This window comes from Rhinatrema bivittatum, chromosome 8 (genome assembly GCF_901001135.1).
Source record: "Rhinatrema bivittatum chromosome 8, aRhiBiv1.1, whole genome shotgun sequence".
NCBI lineage: Eukaryota > Metazoa > Chordata > Amphibia > Gymnophiona > Rhinatrematidae > Rhinatrema > Rhinatrema bivittatum.
The window spans coordinates 150,465,332-150,478,574 of record NC_042622.1 but is presented as its reverse complement, the minus strand read 5'-3'; the positions used below and the strand labels follow the sequence as shown (position 1 = coordinate 150,478,574).

At 43.4% G+C, this 13,243-nt stretch overlaps 1 protein-coding gene across 2 annotated transcripts in view; it reads right to left on the bottom strand.

The window, feature by feature from the left end:
• Positions 1-13,243, bottom strand: part of SPTBN2 (spectrin beta, non-erythrocytic 2) — a 411,931-nt gene that overhangs the window by 57,491 nt on the left and 341,197 nt on the right. For both annotated transcript variants that reach the window (XM_029611250.1, XM_029611248.1), the window contains exon 28: positions 7,070-7,154. In XM_029611250.1, the coding sequence (XP_029467110.1) occupies positions 7,070-7,154 (85 nt within the window). The remainder of the gene's footprint in view (positions 1-7,069; positions 7,155-13,243) is intronic.

Here is a 13,243-nt window from a genome sequence, read left to right as displayed (position 1 = left end):
GCCATGCATTAATCAATGCTAGCCACGTAAAATGATGCACTATGCACTGATGCAATGCGGCACCCTCTAACGCAACACGCAACGTGATAATGTAACGGGTTTTGCGTTACTTGCCTATGTGATGCGGTAGACAGGAAATTAGTCTAACCACGCCCCTTTTCTTATCGTGAGCACTATTTCCGCCATTTTTATAGCATTTTGATAAATCTAGGCCTTAGTTGGATAAGTAACATTTTAAGACTTATCTGTCTAAGTAGCGTTTTTCAGACTTAACTGGTTACATAGCGGCTTTACCACTATTTAGCCAGATAAATTTGAACTTATCCATATAATTGCTGTTACTTATCTGGTAAGTCTGAAGTTGCATGGTGTACAGTTTTTACATACATGAGCATGTTTACGCACATATATACTCATAGAGGCTGATATTCGAAAGCCATTTAGACAGATAAATCGCAAAGCGGTGATAGAATTTAGCCACATAAATCGGTGGCAGACCAGGGGTGAGTGGGAGGCATTTCGGGGTGAGCCAGAATTAGCGGCATAAGTTATGTAGCTAACTCCGATATTTGGAATTAGCCGCTTAACTTATGTGGCTAACTTTGATCGCGCCGTAGGGCTGTCATAAAATTAGCCGGATATACTTATCCGGCTAACTTTAAGAAAGCCAGGTATATTCAGTGGCAAGGTCGCTCCACTGAATATCCCTGTTAAGTTAGTCAGATATCTAACAACTGAAAATTTGCCCCATAATTTATAACCTGCAAATATTGTATGCACACATCTTTGAAAGTTATCCTGTTATTAAGCTGTCATTCTATTTTTCTCTGTAATATTTTATGTTCTGTGATCTTCTAAGAACAATATTGTTATGGGCGTGGATCCTTGGCCTGAGGTGGAGTTGACGCAACCTGCAGGTCCCCACCATCGGCTGGCGGAGCTGACTGTGGCAAAGGCCCAACTGGAGCTTAACCTATATCAGCCCTTGTTCCCCTTAGGTTGAGCCCTCGGTTGCTGGGTTGGCAGGGCTTAGGCGCAGGCCTCTTTTGATGAACTGGAGATCCATGGAGAAAGCAGGTGACAGGCCAGGGTCCAGGGAGGCTGGGTATAGGTGTAGTCGGGGACAAGCAGTGGCCGAGGCAGGCGGATTTCAGACATAGTCAGGAGTCAGGCAGTGGTCAGTGGTGGGCAGATTTCAAACGTAGTCCAAATCAGGCAGTGATCAGTGGCAAGCGGAGTTCAAGTGTCGTCAAGTGTCAAGCAGGCCAAAGTCAGAACCAGAGTTCTATCTGAGTGAAGGCTGATAAGGAGGCGAGGAACAACACAGGTGGACCGAAGAAGACACAGAAGATGCTGAAGAACTGAAGACTGACCATGGGACAAAGACAAGGAGCTCAGGGAAGAAGACCAGGAGTGATGATACGAAGACCAAGAGCACAGGAATGAAGACCAGGAAATGCTGAGGCACCTTGCTCTAAATAAAGCAGTCTACCTATTCCTGAGGTAAGGAGAAGCTGCTGAAATGGCCTTTTATAGGCCCATGCTAGTGATGTCAACACCAGGCGCCACTGGGCTTTCCCCACCACAGGCCTTATAAGAGGAGTGAGGTTGGGCACTGTAAGCCTGGGGAGGCAGTGGTGTCAGAGGCAGATTGAGCATGGTGGCCTGCTGTGCATTCACACCGGGGACTTCGCTGGCGTCAATGGGAGCAGCAGCATCAAAGGCAGGCAGTATGCGGCGGCTATTTAGGGACCTTCGGCATTGGAAGGAGTCTCTTTGGGCTCGGTAAGGGCAGTGGTCCACAGGCCTGCCCCGTGGACCACCAAACACAACACATTTTCTGGATAAATGGAATATAAATTTTGAAATAAATACACAGGCATTCTGAGTTATGAGTTGAATATTCATGATTTTAGATTTATTTACTAGGTTTTAGGTTATTTTTATTTTATTTAGTGTGAATGTGGGTATTTGTATATTGGGTTTGGGAATTGACTATTTTGTTATTTGAATTGATTCTAAGAACATAAGAACATAAGAAACTGCCATGCTGGGTCAGACCAAGGGTCTATCAAGCCCAGCATCCTGTTTCCAACAGAGGCCAAACCAGGCCACAAGAACCTGGCAATTACCCAAACACTAAGAAGATCCCATGCTACTGATGCAATTAATAGCAGTGGCTAATTTATTCCCTAAGTAAACTTGATTAATAGTCGTTAATGGACTTCTTCTCCAGGAACTTATCCAAACCTTTTTTGAACCCAGCTATACTATCTGCACTAACCACATCCTCTGGCAACAAATTCCAGAGCTTTATTGTGCATTGAGTGAAAAAGAATTTTCTCTGATTAGTCTTAAATGTGCTACTTGCTAACTTCATGGAATGCCTCCTAGTCCTTCTATTATTTGAAAGTGTAAATAACCGAATCACATCTATTCGTTCAAGACCTCTCATGATCTTAAAGACCTCTATCATATCCCCCCTCAGCCGTCTCTTCTTCAAGCTGAACAGCCCTAACCTCTTCAGCCTTTCCTCATAGGGGAGCTGTTCCATCCCCTTTATCATTTTGGTTGCCCTTCTCTGTACCTTCTCCATCACAACTATATCTTTTTTGAGATGTGGCGACCAAAATTGTACACAGTATTCAAGGTGTAGTCTCACCACGGCACGATATAGAGGCATTATGGCATTTTCCGTTTTATTAACCATTCCCTTTCTAATAATTCCTAACATTCTGTTTGCTTTTTTGACTGCTGCAGCACACTGAGCCGACGATTTTAAAGTATTATCCACTATGATGCCTAGATCTTTTTCCTGGGTGGTAGCTCCTAATATGGAACCTAACATCGTGTAACTACAGCAAGGGTTATTTTTCCATATATGCAACACCTTGCACTTGTCCACATTAAATTTCATCTGCCATTTGGATGCCCAATCTTCCAGTCTTGCAAGGTCCTCCTTTAATGTATCACAATCCGCTTGTTTATTTATTTTATTTATTTAAAAATTTTTCTATACCGTCATTAAGTTATTTACCATCATAACAGTTTACAAAAAAGGCACATATAGTAGGGTATAGATAGTACTTTACAAAAAAGGTGCCAGTAGTATTTGGTAACATAGAAATGTAAAAAACTAGTTGAATAATGATATATATTACCTATTGATACATGACTCATGGGTGAAGCACATGTGATTCATTCTAGACTATTCAGTTGTTTTTACGATTATCAGTGTGAAAAAAAATAATTTACAGGTACGTATCTGGAGATTATGTGTTGGGCACTTTATGCCAGCTGTTTACTTGTTTTCACCTTTCTCTTTGTAAACGGCTTGTTTGAAAAGCCAGGTTTTCAGATTTATTTTAAACAGTTTGAGATTTCTCTGTAGCTTGTGATTTAACTACTCTGAATAATTCTGTATCATCCGCAAATTTGATAACCTCACTCGTCGTATTCCTTTCCAGATCATTTATATATCTATTGAAAAGCACCGGTCCAAGTACAGATCCCTGAGGCACTCCACTGTTTACCCTTTTCCACTGAGAAGATTGACCATTTAATCCTACTCTCTGTTTCCTGTCTTTTAACCAGTTTGTAATCCACGAAAGGACATCGCCTCCTATCCCATGACTTTTTAGTTTTCTTAGAAGCCTCTCATGAGGGACTTTGTCAAACGCCTTCTGAAAATCCAAATACACTACATCTACTGGTTCACCTTTATCCACATGTTTATTAACCCCTTCAAAAAATGAAGCATATTTGTTAGGCAAGACTTTCCTTGGGTAAATCCATGTTGACTGTGTTCCATTAAACCATGTCTTTCTATATGCTCTACGATTTTGATCTTGAGAATAGTTTCCCCTATTTTTCCCAGCACTGAAGTCAAGATCACTGGTCTATAGTTACCCGGATCGCCCCTGGAGCCTTTTTTAAATATTGGGGTTACATTGCCCACCCTCCAGTCTTCAGGTACAATGGATGATTTTAATGATAGGTTACAAATTTTAACTAATAGATCAGAAATTTCATTTTTGAGTTTCTTCAGTACCCTAGGATGCATAGTTTGTCAATCTGGCCTACTACATCTTCCAGGTTCACAGTGATTTCGTTCAGTTCGTCTGACTCATCACCCCTGAAAACCATCTCCGGAACTGGTATCTTCCCAACATCTTTATTAGTAAACACGGAAGCAAAGAATTAATTTAGTCTTTCTGCAATGGCCTTATCTTCCCTAAGAGCCCCTTTAACCCCTCGGTCATCTAATGGTCCAACCGACTCCCTCACAGGTTTCTTGCTTCGGATATATTTAAATACGTTTTTATTATGAATTTTTGCCTCTATGGCCAACTGCATTTCAAGTTCTCTCTTCGCCTGTCTTATCAATGTTTATACTTTACTTGTCAATGCTTATGTTTTATCTTATTTTCTTCAGATGGATCCTTCTTCCAATTTTTGAAGGATGTTTTTTTGGATAAAATAGCCTCTTTCACCTCACCTTTTAACCATGATGGTAATTGTTTTGCCTTCCTTCTACCTTTCTTAATGTGTGGAATACATATGATCTGCGCCTCTAGGATTGTATTTTTAAACAATGTCCATGCCTGTTGAACACTTTTAACCTTTGCAGCTGCACCTTTCAGTATTTTTCTAACTATTTTTCTCATTTTATCAATGTTTCCCTTTTGAAAGTTTAGTGTTAGAGCTGCAGATTTACTTATTGTCCCCCTTCCAGTTATTAGTTTAAATTTGATCATGTTATAATCACTTTTGCCAAGTGGCCCCACCACTGTTACCTCTCTCACCAAATCCTGCGTTCCACTAAGAATTAAATCTAAAATAGCTCCCTCTCTTGTTGGTTCCTGAACCAATTGCTCCTTGAAGCAGTCATTTATTACATCCAGGAACTTTATGTCTCTAGCAAGTCCTGATGTTACATTTACCCAGTCAATACTGGGGTAACTGAAATCTGAAAATACACTGAAGTACAACCCTTGCACATCCGCAAGTACTCAGACACACTGGTGCAGGACAAATCTCTCTTCCACTGAGGATTTCAAATAGTTCTGTTTGAAATCCTCTTCTTATGTACTTACATTGTATTGCAGATTGATACTGTTACCTTGGTCCATCCCGATGCAGCAGTCGCGAAACACGGGACCGTGTCGGGGGACTTTAAGAAATTATTGTTATTACTGATGGAGTTGCCAAAAGAATATTTGACATAAGAATTCTCTGAAATAAACAGAACTGTTTGAAATCCTCAGTGGAAGAGAGATTTGTCCTGCACCAGTGTGTCTGGGTAATTGAAATCTCCCATTAATATTGCACTGCCAAATTGGTTAGCTTCCCTGATTTCTCTTAGCATTTCATCATCTGTCTGACCATTTTGTCCAGGTGGATGGTAGTATACTCCTATCACTTTACTCTTACATGGGATTTCTACCTATATAGATTCTACTGAGCATTTAGTCTCTTGTATGATCTTTATCCTGTTGGACTCTATACCCTCCTGGACATAAAGTACCACACCCCCACCAAGTTGATCCTCCCTATCATTGCGATATAATTTGTACCCTGATAGAGCACTGTCCCATTGGTTATCCTCCTTCCACCAAGTCTCTGTGATGCCAATTATGTCAATCTCATCATTTGCTGCTATACACTCTAACTCTCCCATCTTACTTCTTAGACTTCTGGCATTGGCATACAGACATTTGAAAGTGTGTTTTTTGCTTGTATTAACCTGCTTTTCAGTTGTTAGGGATAATTCAGAAATCATTAGCTTTGGTGATTTTTTACATATAGGCACATGGACTATGTTTGCTTTTAATGGAACCTCTCTGTTGGGATGCCCTAACTCTCCTGTTTCATTATATCCTTCAAGGATACATTTCTCCGAACCATGCACTGCTGAGTGACTGTCGGCGTTCCCCTTGTTCTAGTTTAAAAGCTGCTCTAGCTCCTTTTTGAAAGTTAGTGCCAGCAGCTTGGTTCCACTCTGGTTAAGATGGAGCCCAGACATTTCCGAAAGGATGGGCTCCATCTTAACCAGAGTGGAACCAAGCTGCTGGCACTAACTTTCAAAAAGGAGACAGAGCAGCTTTTAAACTATATCACTTGTAACTTGCTTAGAATTTTTTTTTTTATATTTATAATTTTTATTAGCATGAATCAAATAGACCTCAGTGCATATAGATATATGTAGAATACAGGTCTAATACAAACAGGAGCTACAAGATGCCTTATAGCTGCAACATTTCTACATTTCCATTTCTGGATAAATCGGTATCAATCTTATGAAAAAAAAAGTCAATCATGCAAGAGTAATTCTTATTCCCCACCCACCCTTAACCCCCCCCCCCCCCAGTCCCCCTCATATCTTTCGTCAGACCATCAAGGTCTCTATGATCTATCATGCAGGCCTGTCATTCCGCTTTATATATCTATATAGTGGGGTCCACATCCTATAAAATTTAGTTAATGTGTTTCTCCTAAGAGCTGTAAGCTTCTCCAGAAGGTAGAGAATTTTTTAAAATAAGCATGTAACAAATATTCTAAATAAATAATATATGAATAAAATAAATATGTCTCTAAAGATTGATTCTTGTCCTTAATTTTTGGCTTGTTTCACTGATGTAGTATCCTTCTTCATATTTTTTGCATTGGATCATGTACACTACATTCATAAAGAAGCATTAATGTGAATATTTTATTTTGAATGTCTTTCTCATGTGGCAAGCTGTAGGATGCTGTGAAATATGCTAGCAGCACTTGCATAATGGTGACTTGCAGGGTTTGTACCAGTTTTTTCTATTTGTGTTTGTTTGGAGCTTACTACATGTTACTTATGGACTTTGCACCTAGGGAAGCTGTTTGAAAACTGCTACCTTTACCATGTTTACTGTAATAAATACCTTTCCTGAAGGCTTTTATTAGTCCTGCCTATGTGATGGTAAGCTCCATGGAGCTCTTATGTACAGCTGTACAGTGCTGTATATGTTTAGTAGTGCTACAGAAATGAGAAGTAGCAGTGTTACTACTAGTAGTAGAAGTAGTGTGTCCTTACTGATCTGCAGCCAATCCATCTTGTCCTTCCACTTCTCATTGATTCCCTTCCGAGTCTCCTGCAGTTGGGCGAGTTTTTCTGTAATCTGGGAAAAAAAAGAACAGCATGTTTATATAATCATAGACAGCACCTGAAGAGGTCATCAACAAACCTAGACAGACAGGGCTGAAAGGGACCGTGGGGGTCTCCTAGGCTGCACTGATAGAATTAACCAGCTGCTGGGTCTGTCTGGCAGGTGCAAGTAAATAATATCTGATGTTCTAATGAACATGCAGGCACTCCAAACAAACTGTGTTGCCCAGCTCAGTGTGACAAGATGGCGGTGGAGGCTGGAAGATACACATTCAAAAACCTGCCAAGCAGTAAGTTATCCAAATAACTTTATCCAGATATTCAGCAGAACTTAGCTGGATAAGTATTCTGATGAATATCTGGATAAATTTATCCAGATAACTTTAGGACTGCTATTTGTGTGGACCAACTTAGCTGGATATCATCACAATATGTTTTATTTCTTTTTAATGACCACTAATTGATACAATGTTGTCAAAGCCCATCCTTATCCCAACCACACACCCACATCCCCCTTTTTGTTCATATAACTTTGTCCATACAAAAATTTTGTAGTCAAATTTACCTGGGCAAAGGGGAGATATATTTAAAGGGACAGATTTATACATGCGAAAACTGATTTTATCCATATAAATCTTTTGAATATGGCCCTCAACAGCCATGCTGGTGTTTGTAGATGCTTCAATTATTGCAGGGCCTTGTGTTTAGACACAGAAGGGGTGCTGGCTATGAACAAAATACAGTATGCTGCATTTTGATCTATGCAGGAGGGTGGAGTATAAAAGATGAAGATATTAAAAATAAAACTGACTTGGGATAAGGAATTATATTGTAGCAAAAAGAGTCAACATCAAAATATAATGACCGAACCCAGGACTGTCATGATGAGCACCCACCTAAGGTGATAAGCCAGGGTAAGGGATGTGTGGAAAGAGGGAGGCAAGTGGTGTGAGCCATGGAATACGCATTTACCCTGCTCATGTACCCCACATGTAGGCCAAAAGAGGCTAGCCTGACCCAAGATAAGGGCAGCCACAGGAGCGATGCAGCCAGCCAGAGGACACCAATGGCCATCCTGGTTCTTCAACCTTCTCTGTACCTTCTCCATCGCAACTATATCTTTTTTGAGATGCGGTGACCAGAATTGTACACAGTATTCAAGGTGCGGTCTCACCATGGAGCGATACAGAGGCATTGTGACATTGTAGTGTATCAAATCGTAATCTCATTGAAATGGGCATCTACCTGTCGCAGTCCCTGGCATAGATACTCCTGGCAGCTTAATCTTTCAATCTTGAATAATAGGAAGTTTCAAGAGATGATAAAACAGGAGATCACAGAGTTTAAAGAAATGAATTCCACAGAAGAATATAACCTTGTAACGTTATGGAAAACTCTGAAGGTTGTACTGAGAGGTAAAACCATAAGCTATACAAGTCATCAGAAAAAGATTAAAATGGCTAGAGAGGCTTCCCTAATAAAGGAGATTTCAAGATTAGAATCTATGCATAAAAGTACTTATTCTAGGAAGGTTTGGAAACAGTTAATTGCTCAAAGAAGGGAGTTAGAGATGCTGCAATTGGAACAAATAGAGAAGTCCTTGCGCTATACACGGCAAAACTTCTATGAACATGATAACAAAGCAGGGAAACTCCTTGCAAGCATGATCAAGAGAAGGCAACTGTTATGGTTAATGGTGTTTGGGTGGATCCTTGGACACTGTGGCAGCTGACCACGCCCACGGGGGGCAGTCCCGTGAGGGACCACGGTGTCAGGCTAGACTCCGGACAGACAAACACAGATTTGAATCTTTTATTAGACAGTTTAAGTGACCACCAGAGGTGGCTGTAGTGAGTAGTGGTTGTAGAGCCCGGCTGGGCGCGTCTCACAAAGAATGCAGGAACAGAGGATTCTCTGCAAGGCAGTGCTGTAGTGGAAAGAGACAGAGTTATGAGCACACAATAAGATTAACATACAGAGTCCCAAAGAAGAAATAGGAGAAGCTCCGAGACAGGGAGAGCAGGTCCTCGAGGAGCGAGTACCTGATCCCTTAGAGCAGAGAGACTCGGTAGCGTTATACTCACTTAGCAGTAACAGAGATTCCACTAGACGAGAGGTCTGGCACGGAGCAGGCCCTCGAGGAGCGAGTACCTGATTCCAGTGAAGCAGTACTGTGGAGAGAGATGGTTTCTGTACTCACTGATGGTAACTAAGTTAGTTCTTCCAAGTAGAAGGGTAGAGGTTGCAGGGATACATGGGCCCTCGAGGAGCGAGTACTGGTTTCCTGATAGCACCTGAAAGAAGCAGAGAGGCCCCCGAGGAGTGGGTACCCCGTTAGAGACCCCGAAGGGTAGTAAGAGTTCCAGATAGCGCTGGAGTGGCAGAGTAGCTTAGGAACGGAGAGAGAATCCCATCTGTACGAATCCTGTTGCTAACTCAATGAGCTAGCAAATACTGTAGGCAGATATACCTGGAAGTCGTGATGTCAGAACAGGGGGACGCCCCTGAGGTTCACGCCAACATAGAGTCAAAGATAAGGGCGGAGTGCGCGCGCACGCCCTAGAGGTACCTTGAAGGAGAATGGTGGGAGGCAGCACCAAAGCCGGTCCGGGGACGCCGGAGAGAACGGCAAGCAGACTCCGCGATGGCTATCAGTCCAAGATGAGCGGGAGGAGCCGAGAGTAGAGAGAGGTAGGCGGGGCTAAGCTGTCTAAGACCGACGGACACAACAGCAACAAAGCATGTTAATATCCAGTGTACACCAAAGCAGTGGGCAGGTTTCTAATAATCTGGAGGATATTAATAATACATTCAAGAACTATTATGAGTCTTTGTATGTAGGGAAAGAGGGGAGCACTGAGGAGGAAATAGATGCATTTCTGCAAAAAGTTATACTCCCTAAGGTCACAGAGGATCAAAATAAGCAATTGAGAGAGACTATTTCACTGACGAAATGTTGAAGACTGTTAAATAGTTACCCACAGGCAAGAGTCCAGGACCTGATGGGTTTCAAGTAGATTTTCACAAACATTTTTTCATGGAGTTGGCACTGCCTATGTCAAATGCTTTTGAGCACCTAAAACTGCATCTGACTACCTTCTACAGAATGACAGAAACGACAATAGGCTTGATACATAAGAAAGGTAGGGATGTGCTAGACCCAGGGTCATATCGACCTAAATGCTGACAGAGATTTTAGCTAAAGTTATGCAGCTAAGAGTGGAAGGTATTTTGCTGCATTTGGTTAAGGAAGACTAAACTGTGAAAAGACAGCACTCATATACTAACACTAGACATGCTTTTTATATATATATTCTCAATAACGAGTAAAATATAAGGTTCCGGGGCTCCTGGAATCCATAGACGCTGAAAAGGCCTTTAATAGGTTTAGCTGGAGTTTATTGTTTGCTGTATTGCGGACTTACAAGTTTGACCAGGAGTTTATTGGTGGGTTAAAGTTTTATATTCTAGGCCGGCAGCTTGAGTCCTTACAAATGGGTACCTTTCCAATCTCTTCCTAACTGGGCAAGACACAAGGCAGGGATGTCCCTTTTACCCATTGTTGTTTGATTTAGCTATAGAAGTGCTGGCACAGGTTATCCACACAATGACATTCAGGGTTCGTGTTTAATGGGTGCTCACACAAGATATCTTTGTATGTTAATGATATCTTAATATATTTGACACATGTTTCACAATCAGCCCCTCAGCTGCTTCAACTACTAGAAGAATATGGTGCAATGTCTGGATATAAAATTAATTATCAAAAATCTGAATTATTCTTGCTAGAAAGAACCCAGCTTTCTCAAATACCGAGATGTATGTCACATTTTAGCAGGTATTTCTCATATTGTTGGGATTGGGGGTAGGGTGGGGGCATTTGTGGAAATTTCTGGAATTGTGGAGATTGGGGGATGTAGGAGTATTCTTGAATTTGTGGATATTTGTAAGGACTGGGATTCAAAAACAACTGGGGAGAAGGTTGGTGAACATTGGGCATATCTAGAAATGTGGAATTAGAGGAGTGCATCTGTTCTCTCTCTCTCACTATTCCTTTCCCAATCTCCTTCTTCCTTCTTGCGGATATACATTAGAAGATAAGAAAATAAGATACGCCATGCCAAGTCTAGAAAAGTCCATCAAGCCCAGCATCCTGTCTCTGATAGTGGACAGTTTGAGTTACAAATACCCAGCAGATCCCAAAAAGTATATCTATTTCTGGTTGTTCACCCCCAGGTTTATGTGGCTTCCTGGTTAATAACTTTTTATGGTCTTTTCCTCCAGGAACTTGTCCAAACCTTTTTTGAACCCTGCTATGTTCAAAATGCACATCCTGATATTCCTGCACTGATATATAGTGAGACATGCAGCCTGAAAAAGTCTTCCCACAGTGTAAAAATCTCACTGGGGTGTCTTTTTAATTCTAGCCCACCCCCTACTACTTCTAGATGTGGCTCAGCAGGATAAGTAGCTGGATAAATAGCACTTTAAGACTTATCCAGCTAAAAAGCGGCTTTGCTGCTACTTAGCCAGGTAAATCGGAATTTGTCCAGATAATTGCCACTATTTATGTTACAATGGGGGTGTTTTAGTGTGTCCTTAGGCCTCAGACTGACCCCAGACGAATCCAGGACTGAACCGAGGGTTGGCGACGTTTCCCAGGATGGCAGAGACTCGGTCTTACCCTCTGCTGGGCGTGCAAGCTCCCAGCACCAACAACAAGATGATGTTGGTAGGTGAACGGTCCTCCGACCGTTCCGAGCCCTTTCGGACCTGCCACTTGGATCGGCATGGAGCAGCAGGCCGGCCTGAGGATGAGGGCAGACGGAGGCCTTGACACGAAGACATGATACCAAGGTAGATGCGACGGCATCACCGACGAGGGTTGATGTGAAGACATGACACCAGGGCTGTTGAAGACATGACACCAAGGCTGATGCAACGGCATCAGGGACGAGACAAGGAACTTGACAACGTCCAGACGAGACGAGAAGCTGGGCAGGTAGACATTGGCACTGTCTTTCAGGGCGCCCTTCTCAGCCCACCTTCACGGGCGGACCCAATGGGCTGGTCGCGGACCACCCTGTCCCACTACGCACCATACACAGCCCAAGGGGGCTGGTCATGGACCTTGAGGAGAGCGGGACAAGCGCAGGGAAGAATCCAGCCGAGGTGGAACTCCGACGACAAAGCCAGATGCCATCCGAAGCACCACGAAGGCTGGCAGGACAAGACGGCTCAGGAGCACAGGACACCAGTCCACTGCCGGCATCTCCCATGATGAAGCTGCGTCACCCGGAGATCCACGGCCGGCAAAACAGAAAGCTCCGGAGCAAGAACGAACACTAAGGAGGGCTGGAACACCAGGAAGCGATATACCAGGAGATGAGACACCAGGACACCTGGACGGGGACATCAGGCAGTGAAGACATGACACGAAGACATGGTACGAAGCAGATGAGATGAAGAGCTCCACGAAGAAGATAGAAGACCTGACGGAGCTCTAACAGGCAGGAGCATCCAGAATGAAGGCAAGGAACAATGGCAAGACCAGCCCTTTTATAGGGCTGAAGCAGGAAACAGTCAGAAGGTGGAGCCCAAGGCATATCCGGCCGTGGGCCCTTTAAATGCTGAAGAGAGGTGCGGCTGCGCGCCTAGAGGAAGGAAGGAAGCAGGGCTGTGCAGGACCGTGGACAGCGATCCTGCACTGATGTTGACGACGCAGATGCAGGGCTGGGCCTGGAGGCAAGCCCCGAAGACGGCAGCGGCTCCAGCCCCTGCAGGAGGCCCCAAGGGCAGCTCCAGCCACCAATCGAGCTTGGGGATGTGGCCTCCTGCTGCGAAGATGATAAAGGCGGCAGCTTCCAGCCGTGAAGAAAGGTAGGCAGTGTGGAAAAGTCCGTGGCTCCAGCTGCGATGAAGGCCCGTCTTCGGTGGTTCCGTGCCGCGATGGAGGGAGACCCGATGGGCGGCCTCCGGGCCGCAAGGAGAACATAAAGTGTGCAGCTCCAGCCGCATGGGAGGCCTGACAGCGGCGGCATCGTGCCGCGAAGGGAGAGGCAGCAAAAAGGTAAAGTAATTGCTCGCGGGGATTAGCTCCGC